The following is a 27,206-nucleotide window of genomic DNA, read 5'->3' on the forward strand; positions in this document are numbered from 1 at the left end:
CACTTCAAAATGTACTTTTAATGTCTGCTTAAAAGGCACAGTAGGCAGCTTTGAGCAGGACAACAATTTAACAACAAACATTACAGAATCATAAACTAAAACTTTGATCTATCATATAAAATCTAAAAAATTTGCTCCAGGAACAAAATACATTTGCATAAAACAAACAAAACACATTCACAGCCGGTATAATGACATGAACACAAATAGGGAGACAGCTTAAAGTTTGGCTGTTTAGTTTTACTACATAAAATCCTTCTACAGAATATATCGGTATGATGAAAAAAAAAACAAAGAAACATTTAGGTTGTAGTGTCAAATGTGATTGAATGTGAACACCTGCTTAACAGATAAGGTACCTACTGCTGGTATATAGTGCTGGTAAATCCAGCAATTTAGTGTATTTTCACTGCTTTCAGAACAGGCAGATCTAAATAAACGACTTTTATTTTCTAGAGACCATAACTAGCACATTCTGTCAAATTAAGACATAAATTATGGCTTAGGAACAAATTTGACAAGATTCCCAACTATAGATTGTTTATTTATAGCATATTAGTGTTTGATATGCATAGAAAATATAACAGAATCTATTTTTTCTAAATCTAACTGTGTAAATTAATTTCCATCATTCCAATGGATAACTTATTCCTATTACATTCAGTGACATATGGAGGATCTAATTCTATCAGTATATCTAAAGTTCAGTAAGGCATTGCAGGATTTATATTGAGTTTTTTGTCATTCCTGTGATATAGTATGTCGTGTGCGTTTACTGGTTTCTTTATGTGCACATGCAGAAGTATTTATGACACCAATGATAAGGCTTCCTGTTCAAAGCCTCGGCATGCAGAGACGAGACGGAGACCTTGAGATAACTAGAACTATGTTACCTCATGCAGAAGCGGCCCGCTTTTCAAAAGAAACACTCGATTGACTCGTGACTGGATTCAGAAGTTGTCCACACTGTGGCAAGAGTAAAAGAGGAAAGAAGATGTGATCTTCACTCAGAAGCGGACACAGCCACTAGTTTCTTCTGAGCTGTCAAAGTCGCTTCCTTCGCACAGGGACTCCTTCAAGAAACGAAAAGAAAAAAAACCCTCAGTGACATTCACAAGTCAGTTTTCTGCAGCAGCACATTCTCAACTAACAAGCCACTAACAGCGACATAGTCCAGAAGTTGTGTTTTGAGACAGCTCCATTAGTATTTTATCAATATCTAATTAAGGTTTAATTATATAGTGCGTTTCTAAAGTATAATCTTATATACTCAACAAACACCACTGGATTTTCATGATATAATACATGTTGAATAGTCGTCTCTCATTAGTTTTAATAAAATTGACTGCATCTATTAAAATACCAAAGAATCAGTATATGACAAAGTGTTTCTGATAAGGTCGCTGTGATGAAACAAAGCTGATATCAACTTTCACTGTGCAAAGGTAATGGAAGATTAGAGAACCCAAAGACTGATAACCACAAAGAATAGACCACTGCGGCAACATATACCAATATGGGTTACAATGAAATGAGTTGAAATACGGCAATCAAAGGTTGACAACAAGTTTCCAAAAATACTTACAGACAGCTGCCTCCTATCCGAGTCTGTAAAGACGGGGTTGGAGCAAGAGAAGGAAGGGAGAGAGAGAAAGACAGATAGAAATGTGGAGAGGGACTGAAGCACTACACCCACAACGCAAGGCCAACAAGTACACAACACATACAAATATGAATATGCATTTTAAAATGTTAACATTTTTAAACTGAAGTGGTTAATGTATTTGGGGGAATAAATTGTGTTTTTTAGCAGAAAGCTGACATTTCACAGATTATTTTGGGGTTTTAATCAAACTGAATCATCACTTTGGGTTTTTTAACAGTTATGAGATGATTAGAATGTGCGTCTGTCTCTCTGATGTTTGTGTGTCTTTTTCTTAACTCCACAAGGAGCTTTCCTTAGTAAAGAGTAGACATGCTGTTCTGCATATTCAAGCTGTCAGCAGCCTGGCGGTGAGGCAGACGTCATGCAGCACAAACATATGACAGAAACAACATTTGAAGAAAGGAGCAATCCATTCAAGACCCAAAACATGCCCTGAGAGGAAAAGATAGATGGTGGAGGTGGATGTCATGTATGCTGATTGCAACACAGACACCAAAATTATCAAGAGGATCCAAAACTGAGGTGAGAAAATGCCAAACACATGATTACAACTGTGGCGGGACCAATTACGGAAAGACGGTGTGATTTAGAGGGGGATCCTTTAACTATCTCACTAACTTGGCTTTGCCGTTCCTCTGGCATCAAAGCGGATGGGGTGGGGGCAAGCGGTAGCCAGGGCTGGTTGCCTGCGCTGTAGAGCCTGGGCCGCTTGACCTGGTCATGACTGGACAGGGGAGTGTAACTATTCCGGCGATGTATGAGAGTAGAGTCCTTCGGGATTTTACCCTGGTAGAAAATGAGATACTGCAGGTGTTAAACGAAAAAGATCTTTAAAAAAACAACACCAGGGGGCACCTGACGAGGAACAGCCCAAAAAATTAATAAAAAAAATGCTGCACTCGCCAAACTGATCCAAAGCAAAAGGTAAGGAACTGCTTCCACCCACAAAACATCAGTCAACAGCAAAAGCACAGCCCTGATTGCACAGGACAAAAAACCCCACCTGCTTCAACCAAAACCATGACAACACTGGACCTAAACAAGTCAGATAAAACTGCCTTCACAGAAAATTCATAATCTTAATATGAGGACAGACAGTAGAGTAATGACAAAGATGAGATCATCCAAGCAAAAATAAGCATGCTCAGCAATGTCTTCCTTCAAGGTAAAATATCACTTAACATTCACAGGCTCATAGAGCAAGCCAAGCTGAGGAATTAAGGCTAAAGGTAAAAGTGGTTACAAGACAAGGATATAAGGAAAGGAGGCAAGGAAGCAAAGCCTAATATATACAGGGGGTAAGGTGTGATTGTGCCAAATGAACAGACACAACAAACAACAGCGCATCTTAAAATTATATGCTGAGATTCAGTGACCAATTTAGTGCGAGTAAACAATATGCATATTTTACAAATGATCAACTTTAAACATTCAATGGAACAGTGATGTTCGCCTACTTGTGCAGCTATGTGATTTTCTTTTCCGCTCATTTCAGAGCAACTTACAAGAGGCCGGTCTCGGTGCGTGTTTACTGCCTCCACATTCAGATAAAACATTTCCACTTTACAACCTACAAGATAATAGACAATACATTTACATTATCTTCTCACGTTGCCTTATGTTGTTACAGTGTAGCGATCATCAGGTAAAGACTTACCGTATGCAACAGGGGTGAGCTTGAGAATTGTGTGCAGTGGACATTTCATGTATGGAAGATCCTCTGTGAAATGAAATAAATAGCATACGGGTTCATCATTGTCTGCTTGTGTTGTCTGTAGCATGTGTGTATGTTTGTTTTTATCTCACCTGCACCCTTGTCCAAGAAGTAAGCCAGGAGACAGCGCATCACAGCCTGATGGCAGATGACCAGCACATTGCCTTGTCTCTCTAATTCCATAATAACCGGCTCCAAGCGCTGAACCAGATCTTGGTAGGACTAATGAGCAACAAAAGATCATTCTGGGCTCAATTGCTAACACTTGAAAGGAAATTAACCTTCACAGCTTGAACAACACTGGTAGAGAAAGAAAGCTGAATAACAAAGCAGAATAAAACTACTGCCGCTGTGGCTGCTGATCAGACGCTTTATTGTGAGTAGTAGTTCAGGTTACCTCTCCTCCTGGGTAGCGATAATGATATTTGTCTTGATCCCTCAATGCAAACTCCTCTGGGAATGTCTCCTGGATCATCTCGTAGGTCATCTCCTCACAAACACCCTGGAAAAGGAAAACAAATCATTTATCCTCACGTCACAGCCCACAATGAAAAGAAATGTTTCAGCACAATTTGAAATCTAAAAAAAACATAACTGGATAATTTCCCTTGATAAAATATATAAATGTCTCCAAAGAGCTAAGCCAGTTTCAAATATAATAAAGCCCAGGAAACATAAGGTGATCTTGAAGGTTAGTGAAAAATGGAGACCGATTTCATCCTCAGAAAACAGTCATCATTTAATCCTTTGATTTCATACTGTGAATAAATAATGACTTATTTCATGTGACCTAGATCTTTTCAAAGTGTTATAACCCTTTTTATTCTCCTCCGGATGCTGCTTTGACATTAAATGTGATCAAAGGGGCTGAAAATTTCGTTTGTCTTTGACTCTTACCTCTATGCAAACATATTTTATAAGTGTCTTGGAAATAACAGCATAAAGTTTCCATTATTACAAACCAGAGGTCTAGCTGTAAAAATTGCTATAGCTGTGGAGGGTACTGACAGCATCAATCTCATTGAGGATTTTCCACTGTTCATAAGGCACGCCAAGCTCTTCCGCTGTCTGGATCGTCCTTCTCAGTTGGCTCGTCCACACCTTCAAATCTGACAGCTTGTGTTCATCAATGAAACCACGCAGAGCGTGGGCGAACTGGGATGTGAGAGAAAGGGAGAGGCTTCAATTTATCCCTCATTAAGGGCATTTCTTGCTTTATTAGACAGATATTCACCAGTGAGAGTGAAGAAAATAGGAAATTGAGAGGATTAAATCCAATAAAGGTCACAATTCTGGAGTGCATGATATTGCAGTTTAAGAACATCTTATCCCAGTAGCTATCTTCTCTTCAGAAACTGGCTCAACAGTTCATTAAATGAGCATTAACAGAGTGAACGTGCAAAAATCCTACCTGTTTCCCACGAGGGGAAAGTTCAGAATCTCCTCCGATGCGTCCTTCAACATTGTGTTTGCTCTCTCCGTGTCGACACAGGTAGATGGAGTGAGAGTGCACATGGATGTTCATGAGGTAGTAGACGATCTTGCTCTGGATGTAGTCCTGCACCCGGTTCACCAGAAAACGCTGGCCCACGTTTATAACCTTGATAAAAGAAAGGTCCCTGCAAATGCCAATGCAACACGCCAGTGATTTACTGTCGCCATCTAGTGTTTATTTACTAATTTACAAGGTCTAATTCTGCCAATATAACAACTTTACTGTTTGGATTAATAAGAATACTTTGGAGGAACAATAAATGGTAAAGATTCAAATAATGAAAAGCAGTTCATACTTGTCATAGTCATCAGGATCTAAAGGTTGGTAAGTGACCTTGTAGCACTCAATCCGCTTCAGGAAGTCATCCATAACTCTCTCTCTGTGTCTCTCAGGGTAGTCTGGACTCGAAACCTTCACTTCCTATTATGGTTAACACATTCAAACAATATTAGTATCCAGTTCAGTTCTTACATAACGCTGCAGATGGTGTGAATATTAATAGGTAATGGGGTTTGACCCAGACAAAGTCACAGTCAAAGGTTAAATTCATTTAGGTGAGATCATACCAGGATATTAGCAGCAATGACTTCGGGGTCATCACACACCGACTCCACAAAGAACACCTGTCAGAAAGATGGAAACTCAGAGTCAACGTACGCTAAACATTCCTGAAACTGACAATCAATTGTTTTATAACAACAAATTTTACATTGCCATGAACCTAGACAAGAACTTACACAAATACAGGGTAATTAGCATCAACAAAAAACACGACACATAGATTATGAATTAGTGAGCTTTCCACATGCCAGAAAGGCAAATTTAGCTCACTGAGTTTGACTTTTTCCAGTCTTAAACACAGACTGGTAGAACTGGTAGCTTCAAATCTACAGAGAAGAGAGGGAGAGGGAGAGCGATCCTGGATAGCTTTATTTTCCCAAATGTTATCTATTCAGTTAACAGCACCCTGTGAAGTTTGAAAGCCTCACAGTTTAAATTCTGTGAATTTTTGACATCTAATAATAAATATGCTAAATGTTTGAAAGGTGATTTTATTAAAATTATTCTGAAATTTTTACAAAATTTGTAGATATTGTTTTTTTGTAGTTCATTAGCCTCTTTTCTTTTACTCTTCTAGCTGTTTCTTACTTTTTAATAAATGTGTTGCTCCCATCAAATTCAAAATGAGCTCATATTTTCTGTGAAATAATAAATGTTTAAATGCTTGATATGTTTTGCAATTCAGTTTTTAATTTAACTTGACTTTTTCAAAATTGGGGTTGTGCATTGAAACTCTTTGTGTAATGTATAAATTGAGCTCATGTAACCTCTGATTGATGATAGCACGTATACTGAACAGAAACCCACAAGGATTAATTAAAGATGGTGATTCAACAGGATCTTGGGAAATAAAGGTCAGTTCAATAATGCTGTTTCCCCCCATGGCGATCGCGCTGTTCAGCAAAATAAATGTGATAAATGTAAAGACTTTTCCATGGCTTCAAGTAATAACTCCAATCTGCACAATACATTTTAAAAGTCCCCACTGGGATATAAATGTGTAAAAATAGCAAATAATTTCACCTTAAAAGCATTCTCCTTCACAAAATCTTGAATAAGGTCTCGTCGTTCTCTTGTTGTGTTTGTTGCATCAAAAACCTGAAAAAAAAAGGGCAAAAACAAAGACAATATTTGTTTGCTCTCTGTGAAATGTTTGTATTGACAGCGTAGGATTAAGACTATCCCAATGCCAGATGTGTTTCTGTTCTGGGTATTTAAAGGAAACGAGCCAACATCGAGACGCCATGTCAATAGAGAAGCATGCACATAAAGACTGAGACACTCACAGCAATCTGACCTCCCTCCTCTGTCAAGTACGCCTTCACATCTTGCAGCGCTACCAGAGCACACTGCCTGCAGCAGAGAAAGCAAACATAGCAGCAGGCAACTATAAAAACCAGATTTACTGAAATCCACCATCATCAAAGTTCACATTCTAGTGTCAGTGTCAGAAATCTGAAAATGTTACAGTAATACATTGTAGATTTCATGAAAAAAAGATTCTTTGTAGCCCCCCCACCCAAGTTTTGGATTACAGCTTTCTTCTGTGCATCAAATACAATGGTAAACTGAAAACCCCAACAATTACAAGACATGAAAAACACACATTTTTAAAATCACAAAAAAATGTTTCCCATCTGTCAGCAGTAGGGTTTAGTCACTGACCCAGTTCAATTATCATGTGCAAGAGTTATGTGGTACACAGTGGTAGATTTCTCCTCCAATAAAATGCAGGCATATAGAGTTTAATTTGTTCTGCTTGAAGGCTGACAAAAAAAAATAAAAAATCAGCTGCAATGTGTCTTTCCTCAAACAAAACAATTTGGAGGTGTATTTTATCTATTTGGAGGGAGGAATGTTGGAAGGCACAAAACAAAACAGCATTGATTACCATAAATGATTTTAAAAATACATTTGTTGGTGTTCTTGTTGAGTGTTAAATCAAAATGTTTGTCATTTAGCCAGAGCTTCTAGTCTTGTCACCTTAAGAGTTGAAGCTAAGGGACTGCTGGTGGTAGCTTTAAACACTATACTGCAATATATATATATATATAATTATAATAATAATCTAAATAATAATACTAATATTAATAATAACAATAGGTAAAATAACATGAAATTATAATGCAAATTACAATTAGCATGAATCAGGAGGATAACATTTTAATGAAGTATTTAAACAGCACATATTCATAAGGTTCACTGGTTAAGGCTAAATTATCAGCAGAAAAAAGTTTTATATCTAAATCCTCACAGCAAGAAGGTCCTGTGTTGAAATCCAAAACATTAAACTGGCCTTTCCTCAGGGTGCTCCAACTTCCTCCCACAGTCCAAAGACATGCATCTTAGGTTACTCTGTGATTGTAGATTGATTTTAGGTTCGGATGTGAGCCTGAACGGTTGTCTATCTTTCCGTATTAGCAAAGTGACAGACTGGTATCCAGCAGAGAATTGGATAAGCAGTTAAGAAACTGATGGATGAATGGCAAGAAAAAAAAATGGTACCAAAAACAGAAATTTCAGAGAGGTTTCTTTGTTTGATTAAAAAACAGGCTATTCCCAGAGGGAACGCAGAGGGTTGACAGAAAAAATTACTCACATTTCCTTAATTGAACAGTGCAAAGGTTTTGAGGTGCTTTGGTTGCTACAATGGGAGACTTTCTATTGGCAGACAGGCAACTTAAACAATAAAAGCAATTCTTCTGATTGGAGTGAGCTTCTTTTTTACAGCAGGACAATGACCCAGAGCTCCAAACTATGGAAAAGCTATTCCTAAAAGAAGCAGTGAGCTGGCAATCTGCGTGTAATAGAGTGGCCAGAACAGTCAAAGGATCTTAACTCTTTTGAGCTGTTGTGGGAACAGGTTGATTGTGCAGTGCAAACATTTATCTAACTCGTGGGAGGAAATTCAGGAAGCATGGGGTGAAATTTCTCCAGATTAATTAACAGCTTGAATACAAAAGGTGTACAAACCTGTGATTACTGCCAATGGATAACTCTTTATACAAAAGGAGAAGTCTGAAGGACAAAATTATTAATTCAAGTACAAATCAGTATTTTAAAACTTTATTTCTAAAGTTGCCAATACACCACACAGCTGAGCTCCAGTTTTTAGTTAACTCATAAGAAAAAGGTAGATGTCACGTGGAACTATTCCTTTAAACTGGTCTTGCTGATACTTTATAATAACAAACACAAAAACTCAGGCTGGATATCCATGCAGGTCCACAGAGGGCTTGTGTCAGCTTCAGAGTGACAGCGGCAGCTTGTTTAATATCTAGGTCAAAGTCAGCACTAGGATGCTGTCAAGAGCCCGTCACATTTTCATGATAGCCATGCATAACACAGCCCATTTCAATCACTACTACCAGATTAGACCAGGAGGAAAAGAGGCCTTTTGTTTTGTTCTTTGTTAATCTTTCTGTTGAAACACTGATTTACAGTCACTAATCACAACCATTTGTAGGGCACACTTTGCTGCTTGTGTGTATGTGTATATCAGTTTAGGCTGACTGTGGCTGAATACTGACTGCCGGCCAAAAAAAACAGCTTAGTCACTGATGCAGCAGGGACATCTGCAAAATATGAAACCGACTAAGGTTGAATGCAAGAAATGTGACACAGCCAGTGAGGATATGACAGTTTTCTTAGTGCTAGATAAAATGCAATGTACATTGTAAAAACGTATTGTGGGCACACGTGTAAAAGTGAACCTTACTTCCTTATTTTCATGGCTTCTTCATTGTCGTGGCGGAAGAAATCATAGGACTTATAAGCTCTGACAGCCTCTCTGCGGTATACGCCCAAGTTAAACACTGAAAAATGAACAAAGGACGTTATAAATCTGCCCTGGCTGTGCTGTCGCCTCTCATTTTGGATACACTTGGATATACTTTTGTTCTAGTGAACAACTAAAACCACAAGAATTTAAGTGGCTAAATTTAGCTTCTCTTTGTGGGATCATTTTAGAATAGTTACATTTAAATATTTATTATGCACACACAATGTCAGTGGGGGGAGGTTTAAAAATTCAGCTTTTGCATTTAAACATTTTGCTTTCATTCTAATGTCACTGCTACTTGTTTTTGTGACATATATAATGCATGCCTAAGTGCTGGAGAAGAGATAACACTGATGCTGTTTTTCATGATCTTTAGAGTTGCTTTCCCACATTAACTAATTAACTATCCTGGTTTAACTTCTACAAAGAAGTAAAAAGAAATACAAAGAAGGATTGAAAGCATATGAAAGTTCAATAAAACACACTATGAAATTTTTTAAATTTGCAGATGGCATTAACTGAAACATAATGAGAAAGAAATGTTATGTTCTACCTTTGGTTGGGACTCCTATCCAATTGAGGTAACGTGTGAGTTTCTTGGAGATGTAGGTCTTTCCTCTAGCGGGCAATCCGATCATCACGATCACCGTTGGAGAGTTTGTCATGTAAGAAGCCCATGCTGTGCAGGAAAGAGATGCAAAGAACTGAATGTCAAAGTTAAATGCAAATCATATCTGACTCATAACCAGCATTACAATAGAGAAAAACATGTTTTAAACAGGCATGCCAGTGCTGCACACACTCCTGAACAGCCAGTCTTATATAACTAGGTCATGTGTATACACAAAAAATAAAAAGTCTCTTTGGGCACAAATATCTATGGAGTGGGTTCAGAGGTGTCATCCGAAGAAATTAGAAGGAGAAACATCCTGGGAGAGAAGTAATTTTCTTAAGAATAGCAGAAACCACTGAAGGTTTCAAAGTATTTTTATCACTGGTCATGATTTATATTCTTTTTCCTTTTTTTGCCAATCCAGAGAAATTCATTCCCATGTAGGTTGGAGACTAAACGAAGCAGCTTTCCTCTCACTGAGGTGATTGTGATTTGGTCAGAGCAACAAGACAAGGTTTTATATTACAAGTGCACCTGCACACTCTATAAGCAGCGATGCATGAATTAAAACCTACTAAAATCTAATTGGCGTTTACTTACAGCATTTTTTCTCATTGACTCTGGGGTCTGTTTTCTTGGCTTCTGTGGAGTTTGCAGAGCCATTGTCTCTCTGAGTGCTGGACATATTGGAATCTTCTTTAAGCGCAATTCAGATCAGCTCTCTCTCTCCCTCAGAGGGACATAGTCCAAGTTGGTCTGCAACATGCATGCAAAGGATTAGCCTCAGACAGAAGAGAACCAGAGCTTTGTATGCAAGGTTTTCCTATCGATGTCTTATGGCTTAATGTATCCCCGGCAACATCGACTGCAGAGCAAGCAGCAGGGGAGCTGTGAATGAAGACGAGAAGTACTGCCACATCATCTGTGCACAGGAAAAATACTTGGCTTAAAAGCACTATATTTACAAAGCCGCACATGAGCGAATCATGCGGTGGTTTGCTCTCTCACTCGCTGGGGTGACCGAGTTCACTCTAACATAATTTATACCACAATCCACACAAGACGAACATACAAGAGTCAGTGTTTTACCTGGTAAGGAGGTAAATACGAAGAGACCTGCTTTCGGGACCGCCTCTGAAAGACGCAGTCATGCACCGCAGGACCGGGGATCTCGTGATCTACCGGACACAGAGTTTGCGTGCGCCGGTTCGGTTGGAGGAGCCAGTCTGGTCGGCCTGTCCTTGGTGCTGAAATGCCTCCTCAGCCGGCTGGTATAGTTCCAAGCTGGAGGTGCGTGTCGACGTTCCTCTACCGTAACGTCAGCCTACGCCAAAGCACACACCCCCTAACCACAAGGGCTCTGCAGAGGATCAGGCGCAAGAGCAAGAAAAGAAAAAGCGCTACACAAAGACTGAAGGGTGAAAATCCTTTTATTTTTTCACCATAAAGCAAAGATTTATTTATTTTTTTACAATAAGCACAACTAGCTTCTTTGCATAGTTATTTTATTCAGCATTACATACCTCATTATAAAATGCAGATAGTGGTCAAAAGACAATGGTTTAACATAACAATTGCTAAATAAATAAAACCAACCCAGAATCACAGTGTTCCCTTACTATATTTAAAAGAAATAACAGTGAATAAGACTAAGCAACCTTTACACATTATCTGATCATTCACATGCCCACATATATGTACAAGAAACATGTGTAAATCTGTCACAGGAGCCTGGAAAGAGCTCAGACCTCAGCTTGCTGCTATTTTTAACCATTTAGAGAACATTCAGAAGTCAGAGGTGAGGCACTGAGTTTGTGGCAACGCTGATGGAAAATGTGATGCCAGGTCAGCTGAGCAGCCAGCGCTGTGGCGTGTGAGAGACTTTCAGAGCATCTCAGGCTTGTGAAGGACTGATGAAGCTCAGTCGGAAGGCACCGATAACAGAGTTTAGTGTCAGTAGCTTTGCACACTTTTCGGCGATAAGAAGATGTCTGCAGTCTCCAGTGTCTGACTGTTAGTGGTTTGTAGTTTTCACCTTTAAGGCTTGATTTTCCACAGCTGGAAATTAAGCAGAGACGAAACAAAACAATTAAAAAGAAAAGGTTAATCATCTTACTGTGCAAAATAATCCATTTAAAAACAGATGTGAAGAGAAGCATTTAAAAGACATTTAAAATAACAGTCTCCAATTGTCTCAATCATGGACTGTGGAACCAGTAGCCAGCACATGCAAAATAAGGAGTTAAGACTTGTGAGATTTAAAGTGGAGCCAAACCATGTAGTATTTTAAAAGCAATCAATAAATCTGAATGAAAGAGACGCCAGTGTCATCCTGCCAGGACTGGAGTGATGTGTTCCCTCAAATGAGTGCTTGTATTTTGCACCAGCTCATTTAACCATGTATACAAGGAGTTGTAAAAATTGTGGCAGGAAATGAGGGTGTGTAGGATGTTTAATGTTGTTATTGGTGGGCACAGGCCTGACCTCAGCAATGATTATAATCTATAGCTAGCAAAACTGAAGTAGACTCTTCACATGCTGGTTAAACTTAACTACCAGTTCAATACTTTGGGAAACTCCATATTTACCCCAGCCCGCCCTTGCTGCTGCCTCATTGGTGGATACATATACTCTTTGTAGATGACTGGCTGTTTAAATTTTTGTAACATTCTTTTTCTACGTAATCACAAAATTAAGTGGAATGGTGGATAAGTATACTGGACTCATGCTAACACATATGTCATTTAAAGTGCTGTATGCAGTATACAAATCTTCATGACCCTGATGAAGGCCACAGACTGAAACGAGTTGGTCAAGTTGGTGACTTTACTACAAGTGTTGCTAGAGCTTCGGCCTCTTTAGACTCTTATTGTGCCAGAAACCTTTTATTCTGTTTTCAAAGAAGCCCTATTTACTCTGTATGTATCATGTTTCTGCATTAAGAATAGAGCCAGACACGTGAGGATAATAGCTTTGTTTAGCTTGGAATTGCATTGCATAAAGACAATGTCACACTTTTCTACAGTTGTAAAGAGAACACATTAACATAAGGTTTCTCAATTGCGTAATTCACATATAAACAGGAATTTACAGCAGTTTTTGCACATCATATGCTCTAGCTACATACTAATCAAGTAAGTATTAAGTGTAGTAAAGATTTGTTAATACTGCTGTCTTCAAGCAACCACATAAATATATATTTCTCACGTGGTTAAGCTACTCATGGGAGTTTGTCACTGTGCAGCTTTACTTCATGTTTTTCCTCTTATCATTCACATGCTAAATATTTTGAAATCTCAAAATGCACATTTCCAGCTTGTCTGCCAGATGGCTTCAACCAAAGCAAGGTTTCCAGGGCAACTCTGTAGGCTACTAACAGCTCCAACAGCTAGAGGGCAACATGCAGCTGTACTAGAACTAAATGTACAGCCTGTACTTTTAGTTGCTCCTCTGGTGATTTATTATAGCAAATATTTATAGTTGTAGTCATTATATTCAATTTTAAACACAGACACTATTTAAATGGCTCAAATTAGAGCAACAACAACCAGGTTGTACTGATAAAGTTTTATTTTTTTTCTTGAGAGATAAAAACAAAACAAAACATGGAGCCCAGAGTGATCAAGGATGTGCATCTTAAATCATCTATTTTTCTCGTCTTTTTAGGCAAATTTCAACATTTTTCATTATAACTTTACTCACTCTGATGTTGAAGCCAAGCAGGTCACTGACTACGGCAGACACAGCAGAGAGAATGACAACTTTGGTGATGTTATAGATCAGAGGGTTCACTGTGAGACCCAGCAGTCTGAAAGGAGTATCGAGCTCCTGGAAGATGTAAGGAGGAAGAAAATGTTATCTAAGATTTATGACATGGGTACCCATACCCTGAGGCTAAAAATGATCAAAGCCAGAATTTATTAAGGATGAAAAACCACTGACAAAGGGGACTCCACTTGGCCTTCATGAGAAATATAACAATTACATATTGCAATACAATCAAATTTATAGTATATCCTTCAGCACAAAGTTATTACGGCTGTCCCAAGGAGATCAGTAGTGAGGAAGAAAGAGTGATTAAGCTGATGGATGTTAGAGAGTACCAACAGAGACATGACAGGGACTGAGGAAAGAAAAAAGAAAAAGACAGAAAAATCCCCAGCTCACTGCAAAGTTATAATATTATAATTGCATTCTCTACACGGACTGCATAACAACCTTGACTGGGAACTGCATTTAGTTTCGGTGAAAATTTGGGCTTACCTTCATTAGTTTTGTAGCTAGCTTCAAAACATTATTCACAATACTGAGTTCTTCTTTCTTATTGGGCTTTTTCTCCATCCTGAGATACAAATTGATCTGGAAACAAAAACAGTTTTACACCGTGTTAATGTTACAGTGAAGGCCAAATAATGTATTTAAACCTACATTAAATCAATGGACTAATCAGCCAGAGAAATAGCCTGGAATCTTGTGTCTTTTCCAGCCTGGGGGGGAGCTTTACCTGCTCAGTGAGCAGCACAGAAGAGTTACTATACTTGGAGTTGGTCTCTGAACCCAGCGTGGCGAGCCTTAACAGAAAGAGGACGAGAGAGGCGCACCACACCATGAGCTCCCAGTTCATTAGAGACTCTAGGAATGTCTTGTGGCTTTGCAGAAGCTGAAAAAAGAAAGCAACACTGCTTACATTTATTGACCCCGGCTTTGTTGTGAAAATTGGATTTCTTTGCACCTAACAGAGCATATAAACTACTTTCCATCTTAGCTTCATGGCTTATCTTCAGTAGGGTAATATGATTAAATGGTTGCATGTTTTGAGGCAGTCTCCTTGCTATTTGATCTCCGTGCTAGAATCGCAGTATTTGCACAAAATGATCAAATCAATGTTCTCCCATATGACTGACCTGAGCACAAATGATGAATGAAATGGAAAGTGCTAAAAGAAAAATAGTGGAGACAATGACGTCAACGGAGCGCTGCGGACCTCGTCTCTGCGAAGCACAAACAAATCAATGACGCACGGTTAAAAAGACAAGTCTACACCGAGCAAAATGTTGAAATAAATTCAGATTGGGAGTGTTTTGGCAGGAAAATACAAACCCGGAGAAAAGATCGAAGCGACAACCACATCTTTATATTCTGAACTTTCTTCAGCCTGAAATGGGGAATCTCAGATTTCTTGGCTTTGCGAGCTGAAGTTAGGTGGCTAAAGAACTTGGCAAATAAAAGTCTCTGTTGGGCAGACATAAAAAAAATACTGTGATGCACTGCAGCAGAGCTAAAACTGATCACATTTAGGATGCAGCACTGAAAACATCTTCTAGTAAAAACACAACTTATATATATAAATGATGACAAGGTAGCAGAGAGACAGAATGGCTCAAACAATTAAGAGACACTAAGCATAAACAATTTGTCCAGTCAACAGTAAAAAAACACAAACAAACAACAAAAAACCTAAAAAACTTGCACATTTTGAGAACCCGGGACAGTACATTTTTGTGATGTGCATTTCCTGAATCACCATTCACCTGTTTGTATGTTCTCTCAGCCACGCACATCATGAAGAAGAACAGCCCCGTGAGGCAGATTCTTTGCACTGTCGTGATGAAGAAAAAGGCATGAGCTTGTGTATTTAACGGCCCCACTGCTATTTCTATCAGCTCTGACAGAGGCAGGGAGCTGAGGCCCGGCATGTCCAGCCGCTGAGCCAAGCGGAAGGCAAAGGGCAGCAGTGCCAGAGTGACAGTGATGAGCCCGCCAAGAACGAGATAGCCCATTCCCTGCTCTACTAACTTCACCTGGTAATAACAAACACAAGAAGGGAGGTGTTTAAGACCAGAGACATGTGCTGGAATATTTTTATGCAATGAAAGCTACAGTCTTTCTTGGACTCTCTTGACAACATATTTTACACATTTACCTCAGACTTTGAATATTTCTTCCATTATCTGTGTTTGTCAGTTTGCCACATTTGACAGCTAGATGTTCAAAAGAGTCAGAATAACAAATTCTGGCACAGTAATGAGGTAAAATTTGGCTCTTAATTTTTGCCTGGCACTTTATTTTTTGCTCTATCCGTAGAATTTGAAATTATTTCAAGGTGGTATTTCGCCACTAAAGATCTGACCATAACTGTAATTATTAGGAAATTGTTTGCTTACAAATGTGCATTATGCTGGACTGGCTGTTAATAATATAAAGAGGAAGGTGTGTACCCGTGTGAGGATGATCCCACTGATCTCCAGTACTGACATTTCTGCTTTCTTACACTCGCCCTGCTCCCAAATGATGGCACTGACACGATCCTTGGATGGGTGACACGCCTGCAGCCAAGACAGCTGGTTCTGAAACGAAACACCACAGACAACATCCTGTTCACAATTCATGCATGTTTAGTGTGTAATCTAATCGGCAACAGGCCTTTGAAGTTGAAGCTTAACCACATGTCAAAACTTCCAAGACTTTTGAGACTGCTCATAATTTTATAAAACAACATATGTAGTCACAATGTCCAGAATAATGTGTAGTATTTAAGATGTGTTTGCATTTACTCCAGTGATTGCTTGTTGTAGGCTTTCATCCTCGTCATCGCTTGTCAGAGTGTCGTTTTGTGGGAGGCTCATGCTGGCGTTGCACCTCCCACTATCGTCACTATCACTGCTCCCTGTGGAGGGAGGGCCTTGGAGAAGCTCCTCCCACATTGTGTCATCGGTGTCGGAGGCAGGACGAGAGCCCACGCTCGGCCTGAGACGCTCCACCTCACGGGGCTTCACCTTGATAAAGGCTTCACTCCCGTCCTGAGCAAATTAAACCAGAGGCAGTGTTCTGTATGCGACATTGAAGTTACTTCACATCAAATCTCTAAAACAAAACTAGACAAATTACTATTAAATAAACTGCTAATTCAGTGCCATCTCTGAAGCAAAGCCTAGAATTGTAATTTGCATCTTCCACATCAGGCTTTATTAATGTATGTGCTTCTTAAATTCCCCAGAAGCTTGCTGTACATTAAAAATCCATTAAGCAACTTTGATGGTATACAGTGAAGTTTACCTGAGGCCTCGGTGTAATTACGGGGTCAGACTTTTGGTTTCTTTTCCGAATAGACGGTAGTGATGCAGGAGCTGTAGTGGTGTTTCTTTCACTGTGAAATGGTATTTGTGTTACTTCCAGCGGTTGTATTCCTTCCTCTTCCTCACTGGAGAGCTCATCAGAATCCCTAAATCCTGACTTTCCTTTGTTCTGTAAAACATCATCACAAATATATATATATATATATATATATATATATATATATATATATATATATATATATATATTTATATTTTTTTTTTTTTAAAGCATGCACATGAATTTTACAAACACTGACTACTATATATATGCATGTATTATTTATATGAATAAATTCTTACAACAGCACAAGGCGAGAGGAGGTAGACTTACACCTAAAAGCATTAACAGGATGGTAAATCTATATCAAGCAAGCAGACCATATTTACAGTTCAGTCATTTAGACACAGCAATTAAAAATACTTTTTAAGGGAAATTTCAAACTAGTTTGGCACTTATACATCCATCCATCCATCCATCCATCCATAACCTATCCACCACATCTGACTGACATTTTTTGACTCTAAAGATCGAGTAGAGATGAGAAACTGTACCATTCTCTCCTCTTTCCTGTATAAATGCTGGTTTTCTTCAAACTGCCAGCAGCCCAGCAGCTCCGCCTCCCCACTGTTGTTCTTTTCTTCAGATTTCTTCAACCCTCTGTTCTTTCTTGGCCTAAAGGAGAGAAAGTCAAAAGACAAGTCAAAGGTAAATGATGGTAATTACCGTCTTTTGACATTTTTATTATTTACATTAGTATATTAAATAATGACATTATACCGTAATTGTCGGGCTATAAGCCGCTACTTTTTGCACAAGCTTTGAACCCTGCGGCTTTTAGTCAGGTGCGGCTTTTCTATAGATTGTCCATGATTTTTGTCATATCGTAAGACGATTTGTTTTGTTTGTTCCGCTGTTGTACGGCACTACGTTGCCTGGCGGAAGGATCGGGGTTCAAGAGTGGTATGTTGGTCACATGTCCATCCGCCAGGCAACATAGTGCCGTACAAGTAGCGCGAAAAACAAACTTCAAAGTAGCGCTACGCGTTCAGCGGGAGTCGTGGATGACGAGCGGCGATAAACTTGCGAAAAGCAAGTTGTGCTCAACTCCACCGGTGGATTCTGACAGCGTGGAAAAGTGTGAAAACATCCACGATCACCAACGGATTTCGAAGGGCTGGACTGCTGCATGATGAAGAGGAGGACACCGCCACGGCCCTTCAGAGGGTGTTCGACTCCGACACTGACAATGAGGATTTCTTTGGTTTTGAAAGTGACAACGAAGGAAAGAAGCTGAGAGTGGATGACGAAGCCATCCTGAGCCTGTTCGTTTCCGACACTGGAGAAGAGGACTTTGGTGGTTTTAGTGCGCAGGAAGATGGTGGTGAATGACTGACTTTTCTTCTTGTTAAAGCCGTGTCACTGCACCTGAGCCTAAAAGGTAGTCCGAATCTATTTTTCTGGTGTGCTGTAGGTTATTGTTATGTACTACATTTGTTACTCATTTATGAAGCACAGCACATGTGCAAATATGTACCCATAACTTGTTTTTCAAAATATTAATAAAAGGGGTGTGTCTCCAAACAGCCATCTCTTTCCTGACAATTCCCTTTGTGCATATTCTCTTACATATGATGAGTCAACATTGAAACACCTGCGGCTTTTGGTCAGGTGCGGCTAATGTATGTACAAAACAGGATTTTCCCCTGATTTTAGCTTGTGCGGCTAATATTCAGGTGCGCTTTGTAGTCCGGGAAATACGGTAATTAGTTTATATTTAACATGCACAACAAAAGGGATTTTCATGTGAGATCTGTTTTCATGTACAGCATAACCTGGGATGTGAGAGCCACATCACATATTGTACATGAAATACGAAGAAAAGCAGTTAATACAGTAACTCTCTCAAAAGCAAATGAAAGAAAATGTAGCAAATGATCAGTGTCATGAGAAGTCATACTGAATATTACAGTTTTTTTATATGGAGATGTTGTTCATAATAGTTATGTAACATTAAATAAGTTAACAATGATAAGGCAAATCTCACGTGACAACCTCTGAGGGACTTGACTTTATGGTACAGGTGCATGTTTAGGAGTAGTGTTTCGGGTCTATCTGCATGTTTAACATGGAACTTTATGCATGAGCCACAAGGAGTGTGAGTGTGTTTCTGTGTTAGTCTAACCACTAAATGCGTGCAGCGCCTAACAATGAGGAAACTACCTCCTTCTGCGCGTGGGGCTGGTGGTATTGCTGGCAGCTGGACTGCCTGAGGGCCACCGGCTGGACTCAGTCGACACAATCTGGCAGTGCACGGTACCCAGCAGCAGCATCAGACACATGGGTCCAAACACCTCGCTGGCAGTCGCCCTAGGGACCTCGAAGTACAGCAGCACCGCTGCCACTGAGGGGAGCAAAACATTTTGCAACAGCAAACAAAACAGTCTCTTAGGGGAGACATTATAACAGAATTCATGCTTACTAATGAGGTCTCTTCTGTGCTCCTCAGGTGTGATGGGTAACAAGTTTAGTGTTGCATATAAATGAATGTAAGCTGTGTTGAATAGCTGGCGAATTGAGCCTGCAGCAATAGATCTAACTTCATGAACCACAAACAGAGCATATCGAGACCTGTGTACTTTCTTCAATTAAAAATACGTAATCAAACAACCTAAACAAAACCAACAAAATCAAACTTATTTGGAAAGGAGTGTGCATGTGTCTGGGTGCTTGCAGGCAACAATTTGAAGACACGGTCACAGTAAAGTACTCCTGATGTTTCCACCAATTGCTTTCAGGGAGTTAAGGTGGACTGGAATTAATCAGTGAGTGGTTGTGAGAGAGGGCATGCTGCTTTTTTGGCGGTTGTTAGTGCATTTCTGCAGCCCAGATTTTGAACTGTTGGCCAAGGGGGCGACAATCCAAATGGCACAACTGAAGAGTTTTTATGTGTCATGTGGCAGCTGCTGTGTGACGGTAAGGCTCCACAACATTTAAACCAGAGCTATCATGTGTTTCTATTATCAGTATTAGAAGCAGAATCGGAATACTTGAATCCCACAGTTGGTCACGGTTGTTCCAAGACAGTGAGATCAGTAACTAACTAAACTAAATCAAATAATATATTAAAAAGTTATAAAATATAACAAAATAGTCTATTCTTGCATAGATCTGCAACTAACACATATTTCAGTAATTGACATAAAGCAATTTGCCCTTGGGAAATTATTAACGTTTTTTCTGATTCTGTGTATTTTGATTAAAGAAATAAACACAAAGACGCATTCAGCCATTCGGTTTGGTTAGCTCTTCCAGCACACGAATGCTGACTTATGCTGTTAAAGAAGAGTTTTCTATTCTTCACTGAAACTCTTCTCTAAGCAGATACAAAGTTATTTATCCAGTAAATTAAAAACTGTTCTGATGCATGGAACCTGGTCTAGGTTGAATGTCTACACTGATGTTTGAGTTGAGGTCAGTCTTGTTTTAAGGCTATAGTTGCAAGATGAGTGGTGGTGAGCTAACCTTGCATAATGTAGAGCATGAGGATACATGAGGAGATGGACATGGAGGTCACCTGGATCCACCACTGGAAGAAGAACGGGAACAGCAGCACTCTGACCAGACCCTTTCGAGTCAGCGCTGTCCATGGACTCTCTGGTTTGGCTTTGCTAAATGTAGATCCTGATGGGATGAAAGGGGTGGTCTGTTAAAACTACATTTACTAAGTGATGGAGCAAGGTTAAAGTAAAGAAGAGATTAAACAGAGCCAGATAAAGCACTGCACATACATATATACATTGCATAGTTTATCTGCTTGACAAGAAACCTGGAGAAATGTCTCAAATACATTTCAAAACAATTAATGCTCCTTATTCACACTCACCTCTTACTAAATCAACATCAATAAGGTCTGGCTTGATGTGCCCCGTCTTCTTTGGTTTGCTGTCCAAACCCTATATAAATAGTAAGGGCTTCTTACTCAACTTAGAGGTCAAATGCACTAAAAATACACAAACATTTATTCCATTAAAGAGAAAAATGAGTATCTTACATTTAGATCGGCTTTCTCAAGAGATTTCTCCCAGATTTGTTGATCATATGCCCCGATCTATAACAAAATATCATTCTTCTAATTATCTTAATTCAAAGAAAACACAAGAGGTGATAATAACAACTAAATGATCAAACAAAACCATGTCCAGTTAAATCTATGGAAAGCTTGTGTGATATAACCACACTTTTGTTTTTATTTAAATCAATTTTTCTAAGGAGTAAGGGAACAAAGAGGTAAAGGAAATGATTTAATAAATTGTGAGATGTAAGGATGTAAATCAGAGCATATGGATTCAAGATTGAATGACTATGAATTAAATTATTACAATTGTAATAACAGCCACTTCAAAATAAATCAGATTAATAGTAACAGTAATTATGTTTAGCAGAGTTTTTAATGTACTAAGTAGTAAACAAGTAAGTAAAGAACCACAAACAAGGCTCATTACATATCTTACGTTATATTACTAGACTTTACTAGTAAAGTATATAGTATAGGTTTGTAACAAGTGATGAGTTTCTAAGACTTTCCTAAATGACACTAACTGTACTGGATGTGTTGCGCTTACCTTTTCTTGGTACCAGGCTATTGTTGCCATTGTTATTAGACAGGGGAACCGGTCAACTCGGATCAGGTCATTTCACGGTAAAGAGAGGAGGAGTGTGGAGAAATCCAGATGTGTTCCCTAATCAGATATGGTGCACGGACACAATGCTGAAGCTTGGAAAAAGCAGAACTTAAACGAGAGGCCCGCAAGGGAAAGCAGAGATAAAATGAACGCGTTTTGGTGTGAAACAAGCACCTGTGTATACACAGGTGCGCTAAGGGTTAGCTAAAAGTAGCCAAAGTAATTATCTGAAATTATTTTTTACCTGGAATTAAACAGCACGGTAGCTTTGGCACAAACTGGAAGAAACCCTTTCTGATCATTACAAACTGCTCGTTAACACTTTCTTGTCATCAGTTTCGGGTCGCTGCACGCTGCAGCGTCTTTTTGTGCAACTGAGCTAACTACTAGCGCCGATTACAGCTTACTTTACCTCTTCCGGTAAGTTTCGACGCGGATAATTTCTGAAAATACTACATTTTAGCAGCTCTTCTGCTTTCACACATACGTCTACTTGTTTATTTAAGCTATTTTACACTTTTTAGCCCATTCTTCCGCTTCCCTTTTCCTGGGTTTGTTGTTTTTCTTAAGTTGGATCCCAATATTCCCTGAGGTTTGTCTATCAGGTGGCCATTTCAGGTTATTCAAAAGAGAAACCCCTTTCAAAGACGTATGCAATTGTCAACATTAAGTAATAAGCATGAACTAAAATTATAGACAAAAACTATGCTACATATATGTCAGTATACGTCCTTCAGTGATGAAACGCATACATCTTCAGAGGGCAAGTGCTACCTGAAAGGCTAATCCGTGGAAACAGAATACCCAATACCTCCATAACATTTCGGCCACTGACAGCGCAGCTGCTGTAGGAACGGTAGTATCAATCACGCTCACGTTTAAGCTTGTCCCTTATATAATACCATAGCCGTACTTTAATGCAAAAAGGGTCCCTCTGAATTATTTTTAAATATTTATTTAACTTCTTAATCATCTAAGCTCTACAAGAAACCTTTTTAAAAAATTTCCAAGACATGTTGCAAATCTCAGTATTCCTGGTTTTAGTGAGTAGACTCATTAAAAATTCCTGAAAGAATTTTTCTGTGTAAAAATGCTTCTAGCTCAACTTTTAATTTCTTTTGTATCAATCCAATGATGAGGATAAGGAGGCGAGAAGGAAGAGGGGATTTCTGGCATATATGACTAAAAAGAATGTTCTCTCTCAATTAGCACAAACTATATTACAGGTACATATGATTGTAATTAACATTTAATTAGAATTCAGATGAAAATATTAAGAATACATACAGCTGTACAACACTACTCTTTAGTTCTACTGTTTAAATAATAGCTAAATAAGAGTATCCTGAAAATGATAAGGTCTGATAGAACAACTCTGCTGTCTAGCAGGTGAATCAGCAGGCTGTTAAGATAGAGACAGAGTCATTTGTCATTCGAATCTTGAGTGTCCGCTGATGGCTGCTCATGCTCAGCTGTGCACACGATCTTTGCTTTGACCTTTTTGTTTGAGGAAATGATAAAGTAGGGGCTGAGAGAGGCATAACATGAAGAGAAAAACACCCTCATATCAGCCACCACCGGTGACACTTTTTCCACCGTCAGCATGTAGATCCAGATCACATTTTCAATCCCAAAGAAGACCACATAGAGAACTACCAGGGTTAGCACTGCTTTGGCTGCTCTGGTCTCTGCCCCGCCACCCTGAGAGCGATGAATCCCTTTCATTTGGTGGCTGTGGCGGTGGAGCAGCAGCAAGATGTAACAGCTGGAGCCCACCATCAGGGCAACAAATGCAAAATCCCTCCCAGAGATAGCCACCCCGTTAATCACATAGGACAAGTTGTCTCTGAAGTCTACAAGGCAGAAGCCCAGGTTTAGGGTAAAGGCAGAGACAGTGCCATTTCGTGGAGCCATGGTGAATAATGGAGTTGATATGCATATGGCCATATTGAAGAGCCACAGCCCTGCAAAGGTGGGAATAACCAGGGATGGAAGTGAAGGCTTCAGCCTGGACAAGTAAGGCCCAGTAGAGGTGATGGTCACTGCCTGAAACACACTTAGCATGCAGGTGATGCAGACTGACAAAGCCCGGCCAATGCGGTAAGCATAGATCACCACCTTACAGCCCGGATCATTCAATAGGGCCTTCAGCCCGAACACCGTCATTGACGGGGGGACACTGCGGGTCAGCAGCAGCAACAGGTTGGTAAAGGCCAGGTGGCACAGAATCATGTCCACAGGAAGGAGCTTCGGTCCAGTGCAAACGATATGTGTGTACGCCAAAAGTACCACAGTGTTTCCTAAAACGCCCATACCTGTTTGCAAGAGGAAGGAGACACCTTTGATGGTCACACACAGATCCATGCCACCAAGACCTGCAGCTGTCGTGATTAACAAAGCAGAAAACCAAAACTGTGATAAATACTATACACATAACCTTAATCTTTCAAGATGACTACACAAGTTTTGATAAAACCAGATAACACCAATTGTGTCACCTGTAGTGAAAATGATGCTCACCTGAAGTTGAAGAGAAAAAGTAAAGTATTTAGTGCTTTAAATGTTGGAGAGCCTTTGTAAGTTCAATATATAATCCTAGATGCCCCTAAGGATCGGCCAAGATATTAGTGCAACAAACTAAATATGACTCATGGTCTCAGAGGACAAGACCCACAAAGGAGACAGCGTCCCCATGGATGTTGATACACTTTTTTGGCTTGCTGTATTGACCACTACATGGCTTATAACAGATCCATGATTAACATGTTCTCAGTGTAATGGGGTAAAAATATCCTTTTTAAAAATACTGCCCAAAAACATAATAATAGTAGTGATGGCAGAATTTTGTATGCGGATTATTTTCTAGCTCAATCTGAGTTTTAACTTACGATCATATTAATCAGAGTTAGAATACTTTATTAATCCCTTAGGAAATTATAAGGTTACTTTGAAATAATGTTAAGAATGCCGAAGAGTCATTTCAACGGGCACAACTTTGGAACGTGGAAATTTGCTTTCTTTCAAAGATTCAAGAGAAGGTCAAGAGATTTTAGTTGTTGGTTGCAGTCTGGGAAAATCAGTTCCTTATGTAAATTCTTAAGTGTTATTTTCCTGCACTTTGAAATATCATAAAGCTATTTCCCTGCAGAGTTTTAAGAAATACGGTTGATTGACCACGTGGAGACAGCCGTGAGTGGTTACTGTTTACGCAAAAGCAGCCTGATGATGCTTTGAATGAGCCATCAAGAGGCCTTTACACGCACAGCTGGTGCTTCAGCGTGCGCTCGTTTTCTCCATCATGTCCTGGGAGCATGTTAAAGACACAGAGAAGCAAAACAATTAGCCATATAACAATGCATGTCTGCACTAATTGGGGGCATAGGGACAACTAGACATTATTCATTTAGCACCGACAACGGAAGTTTGTTATAAGTATCCCCGTTTTCTAACCAGCTAACCTGTAAATGGCAAATGTGTCTTTATAAGGACTCTAACCTGGTCAGCTGCACAAGTTTCTTTTTGTGCTAAAACGGTGTTGTTTGAGAAGCCTGCTTTTCCCTGGGGGTGGAGGTGGGATCGGGGGGGAGCCTTGGAATAGATAATCACTAGATGTGTTATTTGCTTCCCTGTGTGTTTTTGTAACATGTTTAAATGTTCTGAGAGCTAATTAAAATGGCAAGTTCAAGCATGTCCTTCTCAGGGGATTGCAACAGTATGCTTCATTGCGAGTTAAAGATTTCTTTTTTTCACTTGACAGGAAATATGTTCTCGCTGATGTAATCTGTTTTTAGCATTGCTCCTATTCTCCTATTATAATTTTGTTGTTTGTCAGAACAACAGGTGAATATGAGTGTGTGTGTCAAAAAACTATTCTTGTTATATAATATTATATTCCCTTGAAGCTGCAGACAGCAGAGATTTATTATTGTCCATGCTGTACATACATATTCTATATGTGTAAAAAATGCTTTCAGCTCAAGTGCACAGTTGTGTAGTGGCTTCTAGAAAAGCCCACACAATTGGAACAATCTGGATGGCATGCAAATATCATGCATACCCTGTAATGATGAAATTTATGTTACTAGGACACAAACAGACCCTTGCAGAGAATCGTCATGTGAAATTGATAAAACCCATTGCGGTTTATGTTAATGCATTTTAAAAAAATCAGGTCCATTCTTAGATGTTCAGCTCAGTTTAGTTAAGAGAAATATCACTTTACACTCTTTTGTTCCTTTGTGTGTGCTGATGAGGGCAAAATCTCTGAACTGGCAGAGGGGTTATTCGTTGTATTTCTCACTGCACCTTTTAATCTTTCCAATAGAAAGAAAAATGCACTTTCAGAAGATTTTGACTTAACAGCCTCACAAGGAGATGGGGACAGCTGACCTCCCAGCATTTTACATTTCATTTGTCTTCATCATCTAAAACTCATTCACTCTAAATTCTTCGGGAGCTCACATTAGATTTTTTTTTATTATACATAAACATAGCTGATTTTCATGTAATGTTCAATCAAAAACATAACATGACTGGCTTTTAATTTAATTCCTATTTTCATAAAAGCTGGACTAACACAGAGAGGCACAGAACGTCCGCACTAAATGATACATATCCAGACTCATTAAAAACGTCAACATATAAATATAGAGGGGAACATACTAGACTAGATGAAAATCCTGGAAAACAAGAAATATGAAAAAATTAAACTGTAATTAACAAATCTAAATATTTTGTACATTTGCATGTTCAGTTTTACCCAGTTGGTTTTTCAATTAACAAAACAGAACAAGAATTTTCAAGGAGAAATTGTATCAAACCACCATTAGTGCCAACACATACATTATATTCATAGTGTTCAGAAGAAATATTTAATCAGGGTTTCCTGAATGTGGCCACAATATTTCAAGTACTCTATAATTTTCAAAGTAGGACGTGTCTTGTGTTGCAGGAATTAAGCTTAATGTTCTCTAGCAGTTCCCCGATGTTAAATCATATTGTCCTTACAGCATCCTCACAGTTTAGGTTAAATTCTATTAAGAGTTTTTATTGCTGTGGATGAATTACACAATCATAAATCATAAATCGGATCACGCTCCAAATGAAAATTGCAGGCGATCTACCATGAAGAGTGAGTCGAATGTCCTTTGTTTCCTCTTCCTCCACTGGAGGACACTGTGGTGTTGATATGCGTCTAACCAACACAGGGAGGGTTTCTGATTTGCAGTGGCTTTAAAAAAAGATTGAAGATATGAAAAATGCAAAAGTATTGTGGAGGGTTTTACACAGAGATCTGCATATAGGTTCAGTAATTAGAAAATTGATTTAATTCTCTCTACTCAGTGAAACAGTGACATGGAGGAATGATTGTAATCTCTTTTTTTTGACAATAAACATGGGACTGATAGATATTGTGCTTTCATTAATGTCATATCTCTCATCCACTGGTAAGCTCTTTGTACGAGGACACACACAGCTTCCACTGTCTTAGCCTGTCTGAAACCCAATACAGGTACAGAAGCAGTCATCTGAATTGATCTCAAGTAATTGGAGGCTGAGGGAAGAGAAGTCAATGGAC

The 27,206-nt window shown here is 39.1% G+C and overlaps 3 protein-coding genes across 13 annotated transcripts; all 3 read right to left on the bottom strand.

Annotated features, from left to right (window-relative positions):
- Nucleotides 1-11,152, bottom strand: pfkfb2b (6-phosphofructo-2-kinase/fructose-2,6-biphosphatase 2b). 8 transcript variants are annotated; one of them, XR_014892505.1, is made up of 17 exons: nt 10,920-11,151; nt 10,431-10,586; nt 9,771-9,896; nt 9,155-9,251; nt 8,410-8,454; nt 6,723-6,789; nt 6,460-6,534; nt 5,442-5,498; nt 5,171-5,295; nt 4,792-4,999; nt 4,389-4,535; nt 3,778-3,882; nt 3,473-3,602; nt 3,324-3,386; nt 3,172-3,236; nt 1,586-2,452; nt 1-1,073 (listed from the first exon to the last, which is right to left on the bottom strand). XR_014892505.1 is itself a non-coding variant. In XM_085274903.1 (17 exons), the coding sequence occupies exons 2-17, from the start codon at nt 10,513-10,515 to the stop codon at nt 1,582-1,584; spliced, it is 1,590 nt and encodes a 529-aa protein (XP_085131029.1). In that variant the 5' UTR covers nt 10,516-10,586; nt 10,920-11,152; the 3' UTR covers nt 1-1,581. The 8 variants fall into 8 exon arrangements, 6 of the variants coding, with proteins under 6 accessions (XP_085131029.1, XP_085131031.1, XP_085131026.1 ...); XM_085274903.1 differs by having other exon boundaries at nt 1-1,608; nt 2,285-2,452; nt 10,920-11,152; XM_085274905.1 differs by having other exon boundaries at nt 1,586-1,608.
- A 90-nt stretch (nt 11,153-11,242) lies between these two features.
- phtf1 (putative homeodomain transcription factor 1) lies at nt 11,243-22,201 on the bottom strand. 4 transcript variants are annotated; one of them, XM_085274898.1, is made up of 17 exons: nt 21,873-22,201; nt 21,569-21,685; nt 20,998-21,054; nt 20,830-20,899; nt 20,469-20,627; nt 19,167-19,347; nt 17,498-17,618; nt 16,887-17,075; nt 16,385-16,630; nt 16,049-16,177; nt 15,362-15,631; nt 14,931-15,062; nt 14,735-14,821; nt 14,335-14,490; nt 14,094-14,189; nt 13,533-13,658; nt 11,243-11,888 (listed from the first exon to the last, which is right to left on the bottom strand). In XM_085274898.1, the coding sequence occupies exons 2-17, from the start codon at nt 21,596-21,598 to the stop codon at nt 11,868-11,870; spliced, it is 2,070 nt and encodes a 689-aa protein (XP_085131024.1). In that variant the 5' UTR covers nt 21,599-21,685; nt 21,873-22,201; the 3' UTR covers nt 11,243-11,867. The 4 variants fall into 4 exon arrangements, with proteins under 4 accessions (XP_085131024.1, XP_085131022.1, XP_085131023.1 ...); XM_085274896.1 differs by having other exon boundaries at nt 21,569-21,720; XM_085274897.1 differs by having other exon boundaries at nt 21,569-21,736.
- Nucleotides 22,202-23,050: 849 nt separating this feature from the next.
- Nucleotides 23,051-24,169, bottom strand: ora1 (olfactory receptor class A related 1). Its single transcript, XM_085275626.1, has 2 exons — nt 24,149-24,169; nt 23,051-24,009 (listed from the first exon to the last, which is right to left on the bottom strand). The coding sequence occupies exon 2, from the start codon at nt 23,990-23,992 to the stop codon at nt 23,051-23,053; it is 942 nt and encodes a 313-aa protein (XP_085131752.1). The 5' UTR covers nt 23,993-24,009; nt 24,149-24,169.
- Between the last annotated feature and the right edge of the window lie 3,037 nt (nt 24,170-27,206).

Source organism: Mchenga conophoros, linkage group LG5 (assembly GCF_057382185.1).
Source record: "Mchenga conophoros isolate Kocher_MC1m ecotype Shallow Benthic linkage group LG5, M_conophoros_male_GT1.1, whole genome shotgun sequence".
Taxonomy (NCBI): Eukaryota; Metazoa; Chordata; class Actinopteri; order Cichliformes; family Cichlidae; genus Mchenga; species Mchenga conophoros.